This window comes from Sardina pilchardus, chromosome 12 (assembly GCF_963854185.1).
Source record: "Sardina pilchardus chromosome 12, fSarPil1.1, whole genome shotgun sequence".
NCBI classification, from domain to species: domain Eukaryota; kingdom Metazoa; phylum Chordata; class Actinopteri; order Clupeiformes; family Clupeidae; genus Sardina; species Sardina pilchardus.
Genome location: NC_085005.1, coordinates 6,630,788 through 6,653,305, shown reverse-complemented (window position 1 = coordinate 6,653,305; position 22,518 = coordinate 6,630,788). Strand labels below are relative to the sequence as shown.

The 22,518-nt window shown below is 46.6% G+C and overlaps 1 protein-coding gene across 2 annotated transcripts in view; it reads left to right on the top strand.

The window, feature by feature from the left end:
- msraa (methionine sulfoxide reductase Aa) overlaps positions 1-22,518 on the top strand; it is an 84,833-nt gene that overhangs the window by 4,050 nt on the left and 58,265 nt on the right. The window contains exon 1 of one of the 2 annotated variants that reach the window (XM_062550612.1): positions 2,385-2,469. The exons of the other annotated variant lie outside the window; for it this stretch is intronic. Within the exon in view, the coding sequence (XP_062406596.1) occupies positions 2,400-2,469 (70 nt within the window). The 5' untranslated portion in view covers positions 2,385-2,399. Of the gene's footprint in view, positions 1-2,384; positions 2,470-22,518 lie in introns of those variants that run through there. 2 annotated transcript variants of the gene reach the window in all.

Below are 22,518 nucleotides of genomic sequence, written 5' to 3'. Positions count from 1 at the left end.
TGCTAGTCAAGGCGAAAAAGTTAAATGTCACAAGGAACTGCATAGCGCACCAACCTCATTGGAACACATCTTAATGATAAGAAACCATGGGAAACAGGTATCCCTCACCACTGTATGGATGTAATGATCAATGGCAGAACCGTCTGTTTAAACTGTGGTGCTAATTAAACACATGCCTTTAAGACAACCCTGCAGGCAATCAACTGTGGATTGGTGTTGTATCTGTCAGGCCAGGCAGTACTAGGGTCATTCTGTGTTAAATCAGACAAGGCTGTTGCTGCACTGTCTCAGATTTGTTTTTGTCTGCCATGTATGGGTCCCAGTTTGAAATCCTATTTCTTCATATTCCTTGATATTTATTTAATTTAACAGGCTGAAATGAGTAAAACTGAACTAGGGAAGCAGCGTTTGTTTATTCAAATCCAGCCCAAACTTTTAAGGGTGAAAGATAAACATATTCTTAGTATGACTGGACCATAAAAACATGGTATGGTATCACCTCATTTTATTCTTAATATCTTGATGTGAATTTGTTGTGGAGACCCCAAACATACAGACATAATATTATAACTTTGAGAAAAATCTGAGATACAGATTTCATACAGATTTACACCATGTAATAGGGATGTGTGGTGTTGCATTGGGGTGTGGGGTGATTGTGGGAGGGAAGTGTTGGAAGTAAGGGCTGCTGGGTGATTGAAATAGTGTTGAGTTGGCATCAATGTGGCAGGCACCATGACCACCCCCCACACCCCCTTTTGTCCCCTCCTATCCAAAGGAACACGAGGTACCTTCTTGGCATGCAGTGAATAGACCTGGCATCGAAAAGCCGCATTTTTTTTTTTCGTTTTTTTTTTCACCCACTCGTGCAGACATCTCAGAGGCTTGTGGGCTAGCAGGCAGGCGCGCGAGAAAATATTTTGAGAATTGAAACTTTTGAGTGCCTCTGACCAAGAAAAGAGTGGAGAATAAAGGGGAGACCTGACGGGAAAAGAGAAGGGGCAGTGGTAGGGCAGTTGTAGTTTGACTAGCAGGGGTACCACTCATCACATGTGTGAATACATCTGGCGTCTTATTGGGGGTGTGGGGTGGTGGGCTGGGGGGGTTGCAGAAACAATGAAGATGGTGGTCTGATGCCAGCGAGAGGAGACGGACAGAAATTAAATCGCGAATCCGTTTTTTGAACGATGTATCCAAATCGTCAGTTTTTCCCTCCTTTCTCTCGTTCCTGTCTTTTTTGGGGAGGGGGGGCACACACATAGACGTGCACACACATGCTGGAGCTTCGCCAAAGCTTCTCGGGAAGGTTGCCATGCCGAAGGAGGGAGGGAGGGAGAGAGAGAGGGAGAGTGGGAGAGGAGAGGAGAGGAGAGGAAAAGAAAGAAGCCAAGAGAGACTTGGCAGGGCTCTCTCACAGTCTCCTTTGTCTGCTTGTTCAGCTTTGCACTAAGGAGATCAAAAAATACCCTGGGTGCAGCAGCGCTATTTCGTTGCTAGAAAACAACAACAAAAAATAACACCCTACCCAGAGAGGGAGATTTTCTTTGGCGAAACTGGGGTACAGGGGCGTAATAGAGGCAGCCAATAACCAACGTGTCTTACAACTTACAACGCCAACTATTTCTTGATGAACTACCGAGATGACCATGACTTTTTTTTGCTTATTTAGTAACTGGGGCAACTTGATCAGGACAACCAATAACGAGATGACGATTTTGGAAGTGCTACTCGGTGGTCCGCTTGGCGATTGCCAAAACTCCCGCAAAGGGCGGAAAACTTTCAGCGTCTCTACTTCACTCCACTCAGGATGTGCTCAAGCCGCTGGACTCTCACCGACCCGACCCATTCCAGACGCCCTGACAATTGTCTCATGGAGTGACAAAAAAGACAGAAATCGCTACTGAACCTGTGGGTGGCCAGTCTCTGAACCGGAGGGTCATGGACAGTTTGCAAAAGCAAGGCGGACCCCTCTAACATCCGCTAGCCTTTAGCGAAGTAAGCAATGACTGAGGCCAGTTTCCAGGAGAGACAGGATTCCCCTTGGTGGTAAAGGTCTGGACATCTGGTGTCTGTCTAGAAACTGTCTTTGGGGCATGCTTTTGGATGGTCCAGAAGGTTCCACCTGGTCAGGACAGGGACAGATACTTTGGTGGAGGATCTGTGGAGAACATATCTGGATCTTCTGTGGAGAACCAAATATGGATCTTGTGAGGAGAACCAAATATGGATCTTGTGAGGAGAGCCAAATACAGAACATCTGGTGGAGAACACGGAATGCAAGTGTTGACAGCCATGTTTCTCATGGTGTTCTTAGTCCTATATGGCACCACAGCTTTAGTCAAGGCCCGAGTATATCTTCACCCCTAACTGAGATTAGTGACTTATTTATTTAACACAAAATGAAAGGAACTCTCCACTTCAAACACTTGGCTCATGGCCTCAGACTTTTGAAGCGCGCTGGTGAGACTGGTAAGTTGCATGTGGCGTGTCTCCTCCTTTAGATATGAATGCTTTTGCTTTGGCTGTCTACCAGTACCACATGAGAGCCAGCTTGTATTGAGATGTGTCAAGTCATTCCTCCAACCGGTGCACTGGTGTCCCTTGGGAATGACACTTCTGTGTCTGTCGTTTGTTTTTAATCTCTTTTTTTCCCACCTCCGTTTATGAAAGGGAGCTTGGCCCACACTGTTGTCAGGTACAACTTGAACATTTTCTAGAGGGATCATTTTCAGTCCCAATGGTGCCTTGCCTGCCATTTTACTGCCATCGCTTACTGCTTCAATGTCTCCCTCGCCATCTCTCCATCTCTCTCTCTCTCTCTCTCTTCCTCTCTCTCTCTCTCCATCTCGGTCTCTCTTTTTTTGTAAACTGCCACCTTGGAATGTGGTAGTGTGAGGGTGGTTTCGTGTGTGTTCCTGATCCCCCTGGGACACTCTCTTCATCCTCTTCCACTCCTGCTGCCTCTCCTGTGTGCCTGTCGTGGGTTTTCACAGCAACACTCTCTCTCACGCTTCGTGGGGCTCTGTCACCAATCTGTCCTTGGGTGCCGAGCCGAGTGAATTGTCGCCCATCTTAAGACTGTGAGTCCTTGATTAATGGCCGTCTGAGGGGGCTAAAATAGTCCTTTATTCGCCGTACCTCCTGTCTGCGCCTCAAGGTTAGCGTTAAATCAGAGCTAAGAGAAATGAAATATTGGACAGATGTGTCGCAGTGTCTGATGGCAGGTGAAGAGGCTGCAGGGTTCGTCTGTCAGGATCTCAAGTGTTGATGCTGAAACGACCGCATTTGCACACAATTAAGCATGTTTGTTAAAGAGAGCTCAATACTGTATTTTGTTCTCATGCTTTTTTGACATGCCATCACTGACATGATGCCACAACATTCTAAATAAGGACATTTAATTGCAATGTTTAGTTTGCTTTTGTGGACTAATTTGTTATTTGAGAATTGTCTATGAACGTAATGAGGCTGAGTAGTTTGGCCTTTCATATGCAATGTATGGTTGTCTTTGTGTCTAATGCAGTGTAGGATGCCATGAGGCTAGACCTGGGTGTTAATTGCTCAGAAGTTCAGAAGAAAGTAAGAAGAACGTGTTTTTCACTACGCTGTGTTTTGCAGAGGACTGTGGACCTGTCTGAAGTGGAGATAATTGACTAAACAATTTTTTTTGTTGTGGTTGCTTAGAAAGTCACACAATCTTGCGTTTAAAGCTACAGCCTTGTTCAGTGTCATTCAAACTTGACCATCATATGGAGTTTGTTAAAGATTTTCATGATTGGCAGTGCCATAATTTTGTGGACAATGCCTTGATATCAGCATGCTGTCATTGCTAGCTTGCCGTGACACTTCTGCCTGTGGAAGGTCCAAGTGATGTACTGTAGGAGTTATTAAGAGCTCTACTAGAAGATAAGCATATACTGTATATGACTACCACCCGTGCACCATTAGGTATGGGATTGCAACCAGCCAGGTCACAGATAAACATCAGCCTAGCAGCCCTCACTTCTAGAAGGTCTCTCCTGTTATCATGGTTTACACTGAAAGCTGGTCTCTCCTCACTTCTAGAAGGTCTCTCCTGTTGTCATGGTATTCACTGAAAGCTTCCTGTCTGGTGATCACAGTCAGTGGGAGACTCCAGTGTGCCACCCACCCACCCACCAGCGAAGGAGTGCATGAGGAGGATGGGGAAAGTGAATGTGAACGAGTGGAGGACAACCACCCTGCTCATTTTCCTGGCTTCAGTTCACCCAGCGCTCAGCCATGCGTGCATAGCTTCACCCATGAATTATTCACGCTTCCTCTTACAAGTGTCATCCCAGATTCTCTCTCTCCTCTCTCTGCAACAAACCTTTTTATCCATCATCTATAATCCACGCCCTCCCTAGAAAACTAATATAACATTTTAGATTCAGAGAATCAAAGGAAAGTAATGCTGGTATGTCTTTTTTTTTTCACATTGAGAAGGTTTCTATCTTCTGTGTGTGTTTATGCTTCCTTTAAAAGATTCTAGTAGTGAAGGGTCTTGTTTGATTATTAATTTCTGTAGACACAGATATGTAAATGGGAAGGTTTACCCTTCAAGAACTGATAACTGTTGCACAGTTATGTTACGACCAATCGTGTTCATCCTTCTCTCTTCATGTGGCAGAATTACTTTGTGATTGATGCTTGTGCAGCATCACCGAACAACCTACTTTTTTTGTGTAGAGAAAAGTGTGTACATGACCGCGTGCAAGTGTGAAACCAGGCTATCAGGACCTAGATTTCTATGTGTATTTTGACAAAGCACCAGGCCCTGCTTTTAGTGTGCGTCGAGGGGGTGTCCTTGGGTAGCGTGCCCCAAATCTGTCTGTGGTTTGGAGAGTGGTCCAGTCTGGTGTGGGCAGTCAAGTGTGTAAGATCTCTGACACCCTCTCAAATATGTTTTCCCCGGCCGTGTTGTCATTGCTTAACGCCTCTCAGTAAGTGCAGCCCCTCAATTATTGATAAGCTCCTTGAGCCTCTGCTTTTGTCACTCTGTTGCTAAGGATACTCGCTATGAACTAGACGAGATCAGGTGCAATGGGAGGTCGATCACAATTAACCTGTCACAAAAAAAAGCGTCCCCCCGTTTGAAGACAATCGGGCGCAATCAGGAATCATTATTACAGCCCTGGGTCCCAAGTTTTAATTAAATGAAAGATTTTATGTAACAAATTAAAGTTCCATTCATTACCCCAACTCTCTAGGTAGGGTTATTAATATGATTAATTGGGCCATGGGGATGCAATTGAAATTCTGTTTTTGTGATTTTTGTAAATCTTGTATGGAGAGCACCTTTGAAAGCAGGTGGTACACATGGATGTAGCGTTACTTTGTGAGTACTTGTCAGTATTTGTTGGTGTCCTCTTTAAGGGTTTGCATTTAGTTGGATATGTTGCTGATGGTATCATCAACGGCCACAGCAACAAAGAGAAATAGCCAAAGACTTTGATGGTATTTGCTGGTGGAGAACCCATCGTGTGTGTAGAGGGGATTGGATCTGGGACACCAGACACCACTGTGTGTGGAGGTATCGTGGGCAACAAAACACAGATGAAGAGTGGTGCCTGCTTAATACCTATAGTAAAATGCTCTTGAAGACTGTTCTAATGGTGACGTTTTTTTGCCCACAAAGGTTGTTTTGTTGGTGATTTTTGATAGCATTGGTTGTTGATTTCCTGCTGTGGGCATTCAGATACCGATAGCACACAAGGAATTTAATACCTCTCCTGTGTATATCTGAAATCCACTTGTCACATCACAGACATCTTATCCTTGTATTCTAAAAGAGACGTTTGCAGCATCACAAGCAATAAAGGAAGATGGGGCATTATATAAACAGATTTTGTGTACAAATGCCATAAGAGATCGGAATCTCCATTGCTTGCTCGCTAAAAGCCTCGTGAAAGTCTCCTGTTTATGAGCCTTTAAATTTTAAATAACTGCTCAAATGAACTTAGTAACAGAACAGCAGAATCCGAGATTGATTTTTGCATCTCTGTTTCTGCAAAATGCATAATCAAGCTGCCCAATCCAATTAAGCTGCCTTATCTAACTAGAGTCTATTTAGAGAACACTTGAAATGTTAAATACGGTAGTTTTGCACCAAGTTTATTGATACACTACCGCCATCAGTTTCAGTATTGATGAGACAGAACAAAGTATTGACTGACCATGTTCTGCTTTTCCTGACAGGAATTATAGTGTAAATGAGACTAGTGCAAGAGCATGCCTCCAGGTCTGTGGTGTTTATAATGTTGAAGATGTCTGTACTCTGCAAAGCCAAGATCTCATTACATACCATTTGGATTCAACTCAACTACATCATTTCATTATAAGACTCTAATGTTTCTTTTAATCTCCTGTTATCTTTATCTGTATAAACCTATTAGATGACTCATTGGAATATCAGTCAGTAAGCTTTGTTGTAGTTCTAATTCTATCAATCCAAGGTTAAGATGACTACTATGTAGACTAGCCTTTTTTAACTTCAATGTATTGCTGGATAGTTCCTTCCATGCTGTCATTCAATCAGAGAATATTTCACAGACCCAAACTGGCCTATAAGTAAGATTGCGAACTTTGTTCTTGTGAACCGTCGAAAGGTGATCATTGACTCAGTGGTGGGCCTGCTGCATCTTGCATCTTGCGCCATATCCACTGTCCCTCTCCTGGAGCACTCCAATGTCAAGAGAATAATATCCAAACACCCTTTTGCAATGGTGGCTGTGATTTTGTGCGAGTGTTAGAAGGCATACCATCTTTAATACAACAAATGGTGTAGAACATGATAATTTTCTTGTTTGGGTGCGTGCCCTAGAATATGGGTTCACCCACATGCTGCGGAAAGTTTTGTCCTGCTGCATCGCACTTCCTCTCCGCCTGCTGACCCTTTTCTGGCGCTTTTATTCGGGCTCGGAGCAGTTTTTATATGTTGCGTAACGTCACCTGACCTCCCTCACAGTGGGCGGTTGGTACTGGAGGTTTTGAATGGTAGCGACCATTAAGCAGTCCGGTGTGAAAAGGGCTTTTAATATGCAGTTGCAGACACACACACACACACACACTCACGCGCTCAGACACACACACGCGCTCAGACACACACACACACACACACATACACACACACACACACATATTCGCACACACACACACACTAATGCACACAGACACAGTACAGTATACTCACACATACACCTTTCTCTCTCACCCTTTCTCTCTTTGTCTCTCTCTCTATCTCTCTCTCCCTCTCTTTCTTTTGCCACCTCTCTGTCTTCTGCCTTGAGCGGTCTCCACAGAAACGCGCTCGGTTACCATGTGAACGCACACACTCCCATCACGCTGTCTGCTGGAGTTAAACCATCGCTGATCAAGCCCCCCCTCCAGCGCCTCTTGCATAACGCCTGTCAATGGGATACTGACAGACTGAACCAACGCTGTTAGTGCTGCTGCTGCTGCTGCTGCTACTGCTGCACACAGTCACCTGCCTCTCTGGAGGGCACCTCTTGCCACAGAGCGACACGAGATGACGTGTCCTCCTAGAAGCGGCGGCCCGGGCTGTTGACGCTAACAGCAAGAAACAAAAGTGCAGTGGTCACTGCAGACCTTTGGGGAGTGGCCGACTCCGCATAGGCAAGGGCACTCTGCCTTCAGATTCCAACATCATGGAAGCCACAGAGAGGACATCTCTGGTATGACACACCATGGTGTCTCTGTTTGATATGATTCACCTGGTTGGGGTTTAAATAATAGATGGTATACAGGCCTGCTATATTTTAATTTGGGCTTTTAATCCAATACTAACATTTTGTAGCAGGCAGGAATCTGTGGTTCCGGATAAGATTCTTGTCGAACCTTTGCCTTCAGAAAGGGAATAACCACGTAGCCTAGTACAAAGGACTACAATTCTGAGCAGCAACATTTTCAGACTGGGTGCCACGAAAATATAATTTTGTTTATAAAGGGTTTAACTCCTCTTATCTCATGTTGGGGTAAATATGTACAATGCCCCAAATAGACATAAAGAAATCTCTAGGTTGTATAGTAGCACATTTACACTGTGAAAGAACTTTACTCGGGCGGTTGTGTGAAATCATAGCAGAGTTGTTTGTCTTTCTTCAGACCTCATTTCCTTTGTTTGGATTTCAGTCTTCAGTAATTTGGCTCCCTGGCAAGACTTAAATCAAAATGGCTATCAAATTTGAATCAAAAGGCATCTTTGATTGGCTGGGCCTTGGCATAACGCAGCATCTCTCATGATCAAAACTGAGGATCTTACGGCTCAGTAGGAGGTTTAAAGAATTGGGATAATGCGCACTGTGAAAGATTTGGATTTGGCCTTCAGATACACTGTACATAAATACACTTCCAGCCCCTCAGAGGAAATACACACGCGTACATACACACACACACACACACACACACACACACACACACACACACACACACACACACACCTGGTTTTTGGCTGTTGAAAAGAACTGAAGGAATTAAAGATGTGATGTAGCCTGGGCCTTTCAGAGTGTTTCTTCTTTTCTCCCCTCCCTGCATCTCTGGGGTGGGCAAAACTCCCTTTAATCCACCAGCAGCAGGACTCTGGGAGGAGAGAGAACCACAGGAGAACCACAGAATGGGAGAGAGAGAGAGAGAGCCAGAGAAGGAGGGCCATGTTTGATGTTGACGCGTAAACTAGAGATGAAGAGCGGGGGGGAGCGGAGTCTTTCTTTTCGGCCGTGCCACAAGACCCCCCCCCCCCCAGCTCTCCTCTCTCGGCCGTGCTGCGTCCACCAATGCGTGGCTCTGGTTGCCCTGTCACCCCCCACCCCTCTGTGTCCACCCTCAGTTCCGTTCTCCGTAGCCGTGGCTTGCTGTTTGGTAGAGGAGGGCTGTAGACTTCACCTGAAAAGAAAGGGAATGTTTCTCCTCAGATACTAAAATGAATTTGTGTATAATGCTACAAACACAATAGTAGTGTGTGACCATGTGAAATAAAATGCAGTGGATTTCTTGATGTAAAAGAATGCAGAGCGATAGAATGTACCCTAATACAGAAGAATATTTTGCATGGTTGTCCATATGACAGCCTCCTCCTGGCAAAAAGCCTGAAAAAAACGGGTCAACTGTTGAAAAACATACAAACCTGAAATATTCTGAAAAGGATCCAAAATAGATGTTTTCGTCAGATGGTTCAAAATACATCCTTGAAAGGGCCACTCCAAAGGCAGGATGTATTTTGACGAGTATACGAGAGAGTATATACTGTATGAGTTGAGCAGCATCATTGCTAGCTTTCCTCCCGAGGGCTTATGAATGCTAAATGGGTCGCATTTATATTGCATCGCTCAGACAGCATACTCGGGGGGGCTTTACATTGCATGAGTCGTGTGCGTCTGCCTAGCAACAGCGAAGAATGCCATGCAAGGTGATTGTCCACAGCTTGGACGCAGTGTCTGGGTCAGCCATACTCAGACAGTCACAAGAGGTGGGGGTCACCCTGACCTTGCCTTGCCCCCTAACCCAGAAAACCTCTAATTCAATCTCTTGGCCAACTGCCTTTTAAAAAAAAAAAGAATAATAATAAAATAAAATATATCCATATTTATTTGTAGCCTTTAAAGGACATTGAATAGTTGACCAGAAGGTGGTAGGGATGGGGTGTAGGCTCGGGATATTACCTCAAGTCGGACTCAAGCCTGGGTCCCTGTGGGCGCTGGGCACATTAAATGGGACTGCACACCAACACTACCGCTGCGCTACCATTTCCCCCAAGCAACGGTCTTTTCCACATGCAGCCCACGCTAGCGTTAACCCCGCCAAACAGCGGCAAGAACCACAGAGTGCTAACAGTCCTTGTCACACCAGGAGCTGCTGCTCCAGAAACAGGGCTGTTTTCTGGGTCTGTTTTTGTGCAGCGCTGTGACATTTTGTCTGGGATGCCTCGGCTCCGCAGAAATGACACTCTGCGCCTCGGTGGCGTTCTTAAGGAGCATATCAGCACATCGGCTGTGATCACCGATGGCAACAGAAAAAACACACACTCAACTGTTGAGATGAGTGTCACTTCTGTAGCAGGCGTCGTGGAAAATAGCTTCTCCAAGCACCCTCCGGTTTTCCTTCTCATGGAGAACGGAGGCTGCCGTGTCATTGTGAGCCGGCGAGGTGCTCAAGATGTCAGAGACGAGCAATTAGTTGAAGGGAGGCTCTTGTGCTGCTAATGCTTTATTTAGTGTCGGAGGGAAGTTTTGTGCTTCGTCAAAACAGAATGGTGAAAAAGTGTACCACTGTGGTACCACTGGGGTTTTCTCTTCTCTCTCTCTCTCTCTCTCTCTCTCTCTCTCTCTCTCTCTCTCTCTCCTTCTCTCTCTCTCTCTCTCTCTCTCTCTCTCTCCCCATCTCTCTCGCTTGCCCTCCCCAGTTTGTATTCCTCTCTCCCATCCCCCCTACATTCTGATTGGTCGAATTAACTCTGCAGCCTCCTGTTGTGAATAATTACTTTTGATCTAATGCGGATCTCTCTCTCTCGCTCTCTCTCTCTCTCTCTCCCTCGCTTTCCCTCATTCTCTCACTCTCTCTCGCCTTTTCTCCTATCTCTTGTTTCTATTGCACTCACTCTCCAGTGTTTAATGTGTTTGATACACCCCATCATACACACACACACACACACACACACACTTATACACACACAGACACAGACACACAGCAGGCTGTATTATAATGCAGGCAGTGGTGCAGGCTGTTGCTGAGCGAGTGGTCAGAGGGCCATGTTCGGACCGTGTCCAGAGGGTTTTTTTGCTGTGACTACTTATGAGTAGCCCCGATGCAGCTTAAATGAACAGCTGTGAATGGGATGCGCGTGTAGGGCTCTCCAGTCATCAGCCCGTGCTACTGTCAGACCCCAGTCAGCACACTAACTGCTGTGAACTCCTTTTTAAAAACAAGGACAGACACTGCTGCTATGTTGGCAGCTCCCGATGCATTGCACAGCGTTCACCCCATTCCAGTGTGCTTTGGGGAGCACAAGGTTTTTTTTTTGTTAAATATAAATAGTGCTTCCGTAATTATAGTCTGTTTTCATAGGTAATTGCACAGCAATGAGAAAAAAAATGTACTCTGCGAAGTGGCGTAGAGAATTGGAATGTAGACACAGTGCGCTCCGAACTGCTACGGAAGTCTCAAATTACTCCCCGCATCTCCATCTCTGTCTGCTCCCCCACTCCTCTTCCTCTCTCTCTCCCTCCTCTTCCTCTCTCTCTCTCTCTCCCTCTTTCTGTCTTTCTGTCTCTATCTTTATCTCTCACTGTGTCCCACATGAGTCCCCTCCTCCCCCCCCGCACACTCACTCACACACACACACACACACACTCACTCACTCGTGCACACACACACACACACACACACACACACACTCACTCTCACACACACACACACACACACACACACACACACACACACACACACACACACACTGACTCACTCACGCACACACACACACATTGCTCCCACTGCTGGACCACAGGCCTGTGCTGGCCCTGTTCCGCTCGGCTGGCCTGTCAGGATCGTTCGTGTCCGGGACTGTGGCGTGGCCGCCGCTTGAGAGCGACTGGGTGCCCTCGCGATTAATTTTTCATCCTGACGCCGCGCTTCCCTTTTGCCTGCTAGCACCCCCCCCCCCCCCCCCAAAAAAAAGGGTAGAGCAAGAGGTCTGAGTCACAGAGTGCCACTGCCTCACCTTCCTCCTGTACTATATGGCCATGACAGCTCTGTGTATGCTGTCAAACCCATGACGTAGAGTGTGTGTGTGTTGCAGCTGTAGCCAAGCAATTGTTTCTATATGTGTCCAGAATGCAAGGGTAGCCATTGTTCCCCTTGATACAAGGTGATTTGATAAAAACAAAACAAAAAAAAGGTATCCAGTGGGAAGCGCATGGAGGTTGCTGATGCCTGTGGAGGGAGCTTGTGTTCCAGAGGGTAGAACGGTTCTGAAGAGCAGCACCAAAGATCTTACTTCTTTAGACCATCAGATGAGATCTGCTCAGTAATGCTGGTGCAAAAGACCTTGGCTGGATTAGTGGATTAGTTCCCCAATAGTGATAGAAGATATCCTTAGCTATACACATCTGAGAAAATCACACAACTCAGGTGTGTGGTTGTGAATGCCATATTAAATAATACAGTATTAGCCTGAATGTGAACGATATTTCCATAGCATTTTAAATGTGCCCCAAAGCACTCACCATGCAGGACAAAAATAAGAGCGCTGACACAACATGGCTTACACAATAAAGATGAGATTAAAATAAAACAAGATATTAAAGAGGAATGGAAACATGGCGGAAAGGACTGTATTTAAAAAATAAATAAATAAATAAAAAATCATGCAAACAAGACAAAACATCTGTCCTGCACTAAATCATGTCAACGTGTCATCTTTTCACTTCCTGTTCACCTGCCATTGGCCGTGTGACAGCCTGCCAAGCAGACTGACAGCTCACCAAGCAGGGTGTGGCACCTGCTGAACCCCTAATGGCAAGCTCAGATGCTGACAGGCCCGTCTGTGTATGTGGGAAGATGGCCTGTCTCTTCTGATGAATTATACCTTATTGTCAGTGGGGGATTCTGTAATTACAGATCAGTTTTAAATTGTGTTTGTGTGGAGGTGCGTGTGACTCTCTCTTGCTCTCTCTCTCTGTATGTGTGTGTGTGTGTGTGGTGAGGTGCCTGTGTTCATGTGAAGTTTCTTTTGGAAAATGCGAAGGGAAGTGTCATTCCTGTACACCAGGACCTCTCCTCTGCAAGGGAATTGAATTACAGCACGGCATAATGCAATCCCTGATCTCAGCCTACTCAGTCTAATGAAATTAGGAGATGAAAGCACAGCTGGAGCAGTTTGCATGATATTACTATGAGGAAGTGTTCCTTCACCGGAGAGAAAGAAGGATAGAGAGAGAGAGAGAGAGAGAGAGAGAGACTACCCATCCTGAGATTTAATGTGCACTCTCTTCTCTTCTGCTCCAGGATGCCTTCTTTTAGTGGGGTGAGGGCAAATGGTAGCCATTAGCAGAAGCCTCAAAATCATTATTACAGTTTGGATGAAAGTGCTGAGATGGGTGACTGCTAGCCTAGCTATGCTTGAGGTAGTCTTACGTCCATGCTTCGAATGCGAGTCTCGCATTTATCCGCAGAGCCATTGTATGTTCTCCCCTCCGAGTCGTCGCGGAAAGGGGAAAAAAACGAAATTAAGGGAAACAAATGTTTGCTCGAGGATTAAAGCAGTGAGGTGGGTGATGGGGGCTGTTTCTCGCTGTCCCGACGTTCCTTCAACATAGGCTCCTGTCAAAGCTGGAATTTGTTCTTCCCCGTGTTTCTCGCTTTTGTCGTTTGATGGAGTGATTAATATCGGGGCGGTGGGCTCGCTGGCAGGTTCTGTGTTTACTGTGTTTCCTGTTTGCTCAATAAACTTCTGACAGATGAGGCGGGCTGAGCCCGGTGGTAATGGGATGTGTTGTCTTCACCGCGCACAACAAAAGGGGGAACAATATCAGGGAAGGCAGCTGTCTGATGCTTTTAAGACAATTATCTTTTTAGCCACCCTTAATTGCAGGTAAAAAAAAAAAAAAAAAAAAAACTGCCGACCGCTAAACTGCCCATTATTCCCGGGAGAAGAAAGCGGCTGATTGCCACTTGCGCGCGGCGACCAAGACATGGTTTATTCACAGTCTCCTCCGCGCCTCACAATGGCAAACAAGGCGGGAGAGGCGGGGGAAAAAAGAAATAAAGAAATAATGCGAGATGCTTTCATCTCACATCCTTGCATCTCAACCTTGCTATCCACGAGGCCATGGCGGGTTTGTTGCCCCGGTAATTTGCCCCATTATCTGTCAACGTCCTCCTACACCTCTGTCTCTCTCTTACAAGGTAGGCTACGAAATAAGATGGGTCTGCTTTTTTTTTTTTTTTTTAGCTGAGCTGGAGCAATCAATGGGCCGCCTCTCTTCCTTGCTCCTCGGCTTTCGTTTCGGGTTGCTTGTGCATCTGTGCTTGTGGACTTCAAAATTGCACATAGCTAGTCCACAGGCGTGCCTTGACTGCCTAAACAAGAGAATAGCCTACTCTAACATTAACCCTTTATTTGTGGGGCGTTACCAAACATATAATTGCACAGATGAAGATGCTATTGAATAGGTTTTCTGCCACAAAACCAACAAATTATTAACAATGAAAGGACAATGCATTTGATTTGCAGAGGAAGGGAATTTTGTTTTTGATAGTGCCGGAGACATCTCAAGACTTACACATGATTCATTTTTGTTTTCCATTGCACATATTTGTCACTATATATTTTTCTATTTTCTGTTTGTGTGACTGTGGACTCAATGCATCTGCATCATCATGACATGTCAGACAACGTTTATCTCTGAACGCCTTTTGTTTCATCTTAATTTCTGGCCCTTGTCATGTTAGTGCCGGCATGGAGACTGGTTAGCTGCATATGAACTCAAAGACCCCAGTAATCCAACCACCCCCTCCCCTCTCTCCCTCCTCATCCTCCTCTTCTCTCATGCACATGGTCATGCCCTCTCCTATAATATACGTACTGCAGAGAAACACTGCACATAGATGTACACTATAAATGATGAGGTGTGTGTGTGTGTTTGTGTGTGTGTGTGTGTGTGTGTGTGTGTGTGTGTATGTAGAGGCGGAGAAGAAGTTTCACAATTCAGGTATGTGTGCATAATAGCCTGATCCACAAAAATGTCCTCCAACCCCTTTTATTTGAAATAAGCATATAGTATGAACTGTATGGATCGTATAAGGTTGAAGGGTAACAAACTGCAGAGGTAAACAGCAGAGCATCACTCTAGAGCCGGTGGGCTGGCTGTGTTTGCCGGCTGACGGCCTCGTGTGCTGCAGCGCGGTCTGTGTCTCTGTGTGATGAGCAGCCTGCATGCTCCTCTCCTCCTCAGCTGGAAGGATCCCTCTAGTGCCCGTCCCAAAATCTGACTGGGGGTATGAGCAAGCTCCTCTGATGACTCTGTGTGTGTGCGTGTGTGTGTGTGTGTGTGTGTGTGTGTGTGTGCGCTTGCAGAGGTAGGAGCAGCGGCGCACGTGTATGGCTGAAGCATGAGAGGATGGCACATGCCAGGCATTTTGCCAAAGGGTGTGCTGACACACAGACACACGCACGCCCGCACGCACACACGCACAAACACGCACACACACGCACACACACACGTGGCTCTCACGCCCCCACCACTCATTGTTCCCCCTCTGGCCAGCTCTCTCTCTCTCTCTCTCTCCCTTTCTCTCTTTCTCTCCCTTTTCTCTCTCTCTTTGTTGTGGAATTTCTTTTTTCCCCCCCAATAAAATAGTTGCCAGCTAATGGATTTTCCCTTTATTCATTGGATGCACTGACTGATGACTCTCAAGGCAGTTCTTAAACTGATTTACAATTAAACAGAGTCAGGCTATTTTCGAATGATTCTTAGCTGAGCAGGTTTTATTGCACTTCTAAGCTGTGTTATTAGCAAACCCCTGCCCTCCCCCAGTCCCGTGAGGAGGGCTGAAATGCTTAGGCCTTTTTCTTCCAATGTTTGGTGCTTTTTTACCCCTTTGGCACAGTGGAATCCTCCTCCCACATCTCTCTCTCTCTCTCTCTCTCTCTCTCTCTCTCTCTCTCTCTCTCTCTCTCTCTCTCTCTCTCATTCCATTCATCATAGTTATTATGTGTACTGTTACTCCTTTCTGGGCTGGTCAGTTATTCTATTAACCAACTTTGCATGTCATAGAGCGTGCATCATGGACTAGGCTAAGAGGAATATACTTAATGTCTGACCCGTGTTTGCCTTGTGTTAAAGCCACGTGCCAAGTGCTACCTTTCATCTACAGTACTTCTCATTGGTTAAATGTCAGTAGTTGCCATTTAACCAGTACCGATGCACAGAGGATCGAGTCAGAGTTTGCATACATATTTTTGTAACCATTTTAGCGCGATGTAAGACTACTCAGTTGATGCCTGTAATGTGTACAGTATTTCATGTAAGCCTACATTAGAGTAAAACATTTATTTGAAACATTAATTTTATATTTCAATGTCATGTCATGTTTCCATATTTCATATTGTGATTTCAATATTTTAAGCGTGATCTCTTCGATTCATACAAGAAGTAGTGTATTTGTGATGTTGGGAATGCATTTGGATTGATGTGTGTGTGTGTGTGTGTGTGTGTGTGTGTGTGTGTGTGTGTGTGTGTGTTGCAAGGCCATAGTATTATCCAAACACATGTACACTGTTTATTAGCAAGGCAAAGGCTATGGCTGGGTCTCTTTTATTCCTCTCTTTGGAAAAATGTAATGTATGCGTTCTCTTTCATTTGTAATTATTTTATGCGCTTGAAATTTGTGCAATGATCAAAACAATCCGTACTTGGCTTCAGATGCATAAAAGGGTTACGTACGCGATTTTGTTGTTTTTATCATGCTGTTGTGACAGTTTTTTTTTCTCTCTCTCTCTCTCCGCCTCAACAGATATTTTTTTTCTTTTTTGATAAAGCACAAAGAGCCGAGCCCCTTCCTCTAACCTGTGAGGAGACAAGCGCGGGCTCCTTCTCCTGCACATAAAAGACGAGACGAGCGGAAGTGAGATTCATTATCCGCACACATGACATAAGAGTGCAGCAGACACAAAGCCGCACAGGAAACATGTCAGTCTCTCAGTGCAAAAAAAGGCATCTTGTTACGCCGGCATTACATATAGTTTATTATTATTACATGAAATATATCTTCATAACATAGCCATAAAGCGCAACTCACTTTATAGCATATTTGTGTTATGTTCTTTGTCAGTCGTGGTTGGTCAGGGTGTTTAACGGATGTTTCAGGTAGGAAATGCACAAAAACTATAGACATAGCATTGAATCTCGTCTCTTACATTGATCACGCGTACAGAAATTCATCAACCATTATCGTATGGCACAGATCAAATAACAGCAGATGTATATAATAGCCCATCCCAGAGACTCTTAATTGCTGCGGTGGTGGTGGTGGTGGTGGTGATGGGGGCATGATGTAGAATAGCTCGTTCCGTAGACTCTTAATTGCTGTGGTGGTGGTGGGTGGGGGCATGCAGTGATGTGTGTGTGTGTGCCAGGCTGGAGCTGCCCCAGACGTATTGAGCTGCTTTAATGGGCCGACATTAAGAGCGGTGCGGCCCGCGCACATCGGACTTTCCATCGGAGCTGCGGACGGCTCGGCGCGCAGGGGCGAGACCATCATGTCAGCACTCTGCACGGTCCAGAGCGAGAGGGAGAGAGCGGCCGGCTGGCCGTCCGGCCATGCCTGACCAAGTGGCTTAAGTGCTTGGGAGATCATATGGGCAAAACACACACACACACACACACAGAAAGAGAGACAGGAGTGGGTAGTCATGTCTAGGAGCGATCCATCACTGAAAGGGAATCTCTAAGTTTATGTCAGTGCCAGGAAGCACTGAGGATGAAGACGTAATAGTAGGCCTCTGGTCTGACCACTCACAGTTTTGCATTAAGATGTGATAACGTAAACACACACACACACACATACACACATACACACATACACACACACACACACACACACACACACACACACACACACACACAGTAATAGCTGGAACTGATGGTTTTGTCCCTCCATCCGTCCGTTTGTCTGTCTGCCTGGTAAGGACTGCTGTGGTAAAGGCAGCCTGATGGTGATGTAGTGTAGTGCTGGCCGGGCCATTCTTATCACATTTCTTTTGTAAGCATGGCAAAATGGGAGCTCTCTTTCTTTCTCTCTCTTTCTCTCTCTCTCTCTGTGTCTTCTCTCTCTATTTCTCTCTCTCTCTGTCTTCTCTCTCTCTATTTCTCTCTTTCTTCTTCATTATTCTTTCTCTTTTCACTCTCTGTCTCTTCTGGGGACTCTCTCATTCGCCCTCCAATGTATTCTTCGCTCATTCTCTCCCCTCATTCCTAGCTTCCCAATCTAATCCTCTCTCTCTCTCTCTCTCTCTCTCTCTCTCTCTCTCTCTCTCTCTCTCTCTCTCTCTCTCTCTCTCTCTCTCTCGCTCCTCCCCCTCTCTCTCAATCTCTCTCTCACTCCCCCACCCTCTCTCTCTCTCTCTCCCTCCCTCCCTCCCTCCATCTTGCTGCAGTCTGTCAGTGATTGTCGCTTGGCTGGCGTCTCCTGAGTCATCATCAGAGCTGGTGTAATGGTGTGGAACTAGCCAAGGTGAATGGTTATTACTTATTGAGTTCCTGATTGCTGGGCGGGGAATGGCCCCCCATCTATTGTGGCTGAATGCAGAGCGTGTGGCACGCCAGGACACACACACACACACACACACACACACTCTCTATCTCTTTCTGTCTCTCACACACACACACACACACACATACACTAAAAACCACACATTTAAACATTTCAAACACATAACCATTTCAGACACACACACACGTTCACGGAGTGCAGAAGCATCACACATACATAGGCAAATGTAAATAAGGAATCTCACAAGCATACTGTATATGCACACGCACACACACACACACACACATATGTTCCTCCTGGTCTAGTGTGTTAATGTGGCGAGCAGAGCGTGTCATCTCTCCTCGTTTATTATCATTACTCTCTCATTCTTTACTGTGGTGCTTAATTGATGCCAAATGGTAACGCCGAGATGCATTTCCATAAATCTTACAGCAGCGGCGAGGCTGAGACATTGCTCAGGGGTTGGCGGCCATTTTCTTTTTTTCTTTTTTTTTTTAAAAATAATGCCACCGCATCCATTGACACAACAGAGGAGCAATGAATCCCTGCTGAATCCAACAGTGAATACTTGTATTTGATTGAATGAACATGTTTCATTCAGGGTGAAATTGACATAAAAACAGGATTGATTTGGTTTGCGCCAGATGAGATTTAAGGCAGTGCCCTCCACCGCCGTGCTGTTTGTCAATAGAGCTGAATTTTTGTGAAGGACCAACAGGCCGGAAAAACCTTCAGCGGTGCATTCATGTCTGCAGCTCTCTTCAGAACTGAGCTCTCTCATCACAGGGAGATGACCGCAGGTGAATAGGCAGAGACGCTGTGGAAAATGAACGATGAATGAAAACGGCCTTCTGTTTTTGTTTCTGTGTGTGGAGTTCTTCCTGCTGGTCTCTGAGCTGTGTGTGTGTGTGTGTGTGTGTGTGTGTTTGTGTGTCACTTAGCAGGAATTATTTTTTCATAACATATATCAGTCTTGGTGAATGTGAAAATGAAACGTGTTCATTTAAACAGCTCAAAAGGCATTAGACAAGCCCCCTCTGACAACGATTTTTTGCCTCCCTTTTGAACCCCCCTCCCCAACCCCCCCTCCTCCTTTCTCTCTCCTGCGTATTGTCCTCTCAAGGTCCTCTCACCCTTTACGAGCCCCTAAATGCCCTAATCAAGGAGACCTTGGCGAGCGGAAGAAAGCCGGCGCAATTGAATATCACTTATGTGCCTTGCTTTTAACGGGAGGGCCAACAACACAAAAAGCCCGCAGACAATCCGCCCCGAAGCCACCTATTTCACCGGGGCTTTCTCCGTCCCGACGCCACAAAGGCCTCCACTGCAGGCCCCGCGGAGCCTGAATGGGCCACAACGCAGCGTTTGCGGGAAGGTCGGGGGTGGGGGGGGCCTTATTGTCCCAGTACTTTTAGGCTCTGTGACTGCATACACACACATGCGCACACACACACACACACACATACAAACTGCTCCACCTGAACGTCTTGCCTTAACCAATTCTTTTGGCACCTCCTGCCTTCCCCTCAGGTTAACTGGAGGCCCAGCTGAATGAGTCAGGCCCACTCCACTTAAGGCCACGAACCGAAGGGCCTCCGAAAGAGAGAAGACAAAAACCAGCGTGTGTGTGCACGGCTTTGCCCACACACTCCTCACACACACACACGGCGTGCGCCTTGTGTCTCCTCGCAACCTTTAACTCCTCGTTTCTTGGAGGCGCCCCGCGCTCCCCTCCCCCCCCCCCCCCTTTTGTTAAGTGTGTCCCACAAGAGCGGAGCGAGTGTCTGGCTCTTTGTGTCCCGTTCCCCCTCCTCCACCGTCCCCACCCCCCGCCACGTCTGCTGTTCCGCTGCAGGTCCCGTTTAATGGCTCTCCCTGAGCCCAGATTGGGGTCGTCTCCCCTGGGGAAGAGGCGAAGGCCAGAGGTGGGGAGACCCTAAAGGTCAGGGCCTCCGGGAGACGGAGGTCAGCGGGGGGGGGGGGTTTTAGGCCTCCGGTGGGGCGGACGCCGGTGACATTTCTGACTCGGCGGCCCCTCGCGCTTGCGTCGCCCGCATCAATCACGAGACGGCGAGCGTCCGCGTCTGTCCCCCCCGTCCCCCTCCCCGCGTGGCGTGTCAATCACCGGGGGCTTCGACCGGCGGGAGGAGACAATGCGCGGCTGACGCGGACCCTCCCCGCCGCGTGGCCACCACCAGCTGATGGATGGATGACGCGTGTGTGTTGGCGTAGGGTGGACAGCGTGGTGGTCGACCGGCCCATCTGGGGCTCCACCAGCGCTTCCTGTCTGATGATGTAAGAATAGAGAATAAGGTCTATCCCATCCCATCCATGTCAGCTGTGCTAACCGCCATATGGTCGATCTGGTCATGAGTACTACATGTCAATGAGGATGCATCCTAAATACATCATAGCTAGTATTTCTATAAGCACAATAAGTATGTTAAGGACTACAGAATACTAACGGTGTTTTGTGTCAGTGGATGTATGATTATTTTGAGGAATGTCTGGATAAATGGTTTTCGAGATGAGGTGTTATTCAGATTTGGTTTTACACAAATGTAATAGATTTGCGGTATTATAGAAACAAAATTGTGCTGTTTTTAGGGCGATGCTTGAGTTATAAAGTGAAGTAAATATTGAGTGGTGGAGGTTGTTTTTAACTGAATCAGCAGGGTGCTGAATTTGAAAAGTGAGTTTTTCTTCCTAGTGCTCTTAACTCCACACCCTGTCAAATCTCAGAGCTGAATATCTGAATATCTCCCTGTCCCCCTCAAAACGATAAATAGTAGCAGAATGGAATCCAGCATACTATTTCGTGGCCTTAACCAAGTCATTTAGTATTCTATACGTCTGAGCTTGAGCCAAATTTGGCATTAAGCTCTTGGTATTCTCTTTTTATAGTATTCTATAGCTTCACGTTGGATAACTTGGAATGTTCTTCATTATGAATTAGAGTTTTTACAGCTCCATACATACTGTAGACTTCACACACTGGCACATCCCCACCATCATGTGCACTTGCAGAGAGCTGAATCTTCAAGCTTCCTTCTGGGGAGCAGCTTGAAGCGTCACATGTACATTGTCCAAAAGAGTCCCGAGCTTTTAGAAGCGTTATTTATAGGAAGCGTCTCGGAACATTTGCTCCTTTAAGATGGGTGTTCCAGCTTAGTGCTCTTGCTTCTCTGGTGATGCACAGGCCACAGCATATCTCTTGTGCCCTTAAGTGCTATGCATTATTTAAGAAGCACAGACTTGAGTGTGTATGTACGCATGTGTGTGTGTGTGTCTGTGTGTGTGCGTGCGAGTTCTGCACCTCTCTTTTTTTGCTAGCTAGCTAGCACAGCTTACAGATATCTTAAACTCATGTGTGTGTGTGTGTGTTTTTTTTCCTTTTTTTTTTTTTAATGTGTTCTGGGAGATGTCCGGCTCCCAAAAATGATTCACGCCGTTGCCCTTGGCGCGGTGGACCTGAGGCGCGTTAGCGCCCTTGGCTCGGTCCTTCTGGCAGATTAGCTTTCCGGTCATGTTCGGAGAGAGCTCCTGCGCCGAGTGGCGCTTCGCTTCGCTGTGCGGTGGGGCGAGGTGAGTTGAAGGTCACTGCTGCCGGGGTTGGGCTGCACACTGTCCTCGTGCCCCCTCTGCTTGACGCTAGCGCTACAGCTACGCTAATGCTACGCTAATGCTACGCTAATGCTACGCAGCGCAGTGCAGCGCAGGGCCAGGTGGAATGGGGTCGGCGAGGGATATGCTGGAGAGGAAGGAGGGGATATTGTTCTGTTAATAAGTGTCACTGGCTGGTCATTTGGTGCGCGAGGGCAACCGATGCCCTTAGTTGATGTGGAGGCTGTAATTGCATGGGGGCGCTTTTGGTGGTGGGAGTGGGGGTTGGGTTGGGGGTGTAGAGGATGGAGGGTTGGCCTCTCCTGCTGTGTTTTTAAATTGAGTTTGTCTGAGAGTGGAAGGAGACCCTCGGCTCCTGCAAGAGGGAACCGATTTTGTCTTTCTCCAGTAAAGGCTCTTCCACACTGCCTTGCCTTGTTTAACTATTAAAACTATGTTTAACATTTTTGTTTTTGTCCCTAACAGTATGTCAGCTCTCTGTTTCCCACTCCCACCCCTCAACAAGCTCAGTTTGCACAGTAAGGGGTCAGGCTCCGTCCAGCTGGTCCACCTCTGGCCCGGATCTGGCCTGAGCCGGCTCCATCGTCACCT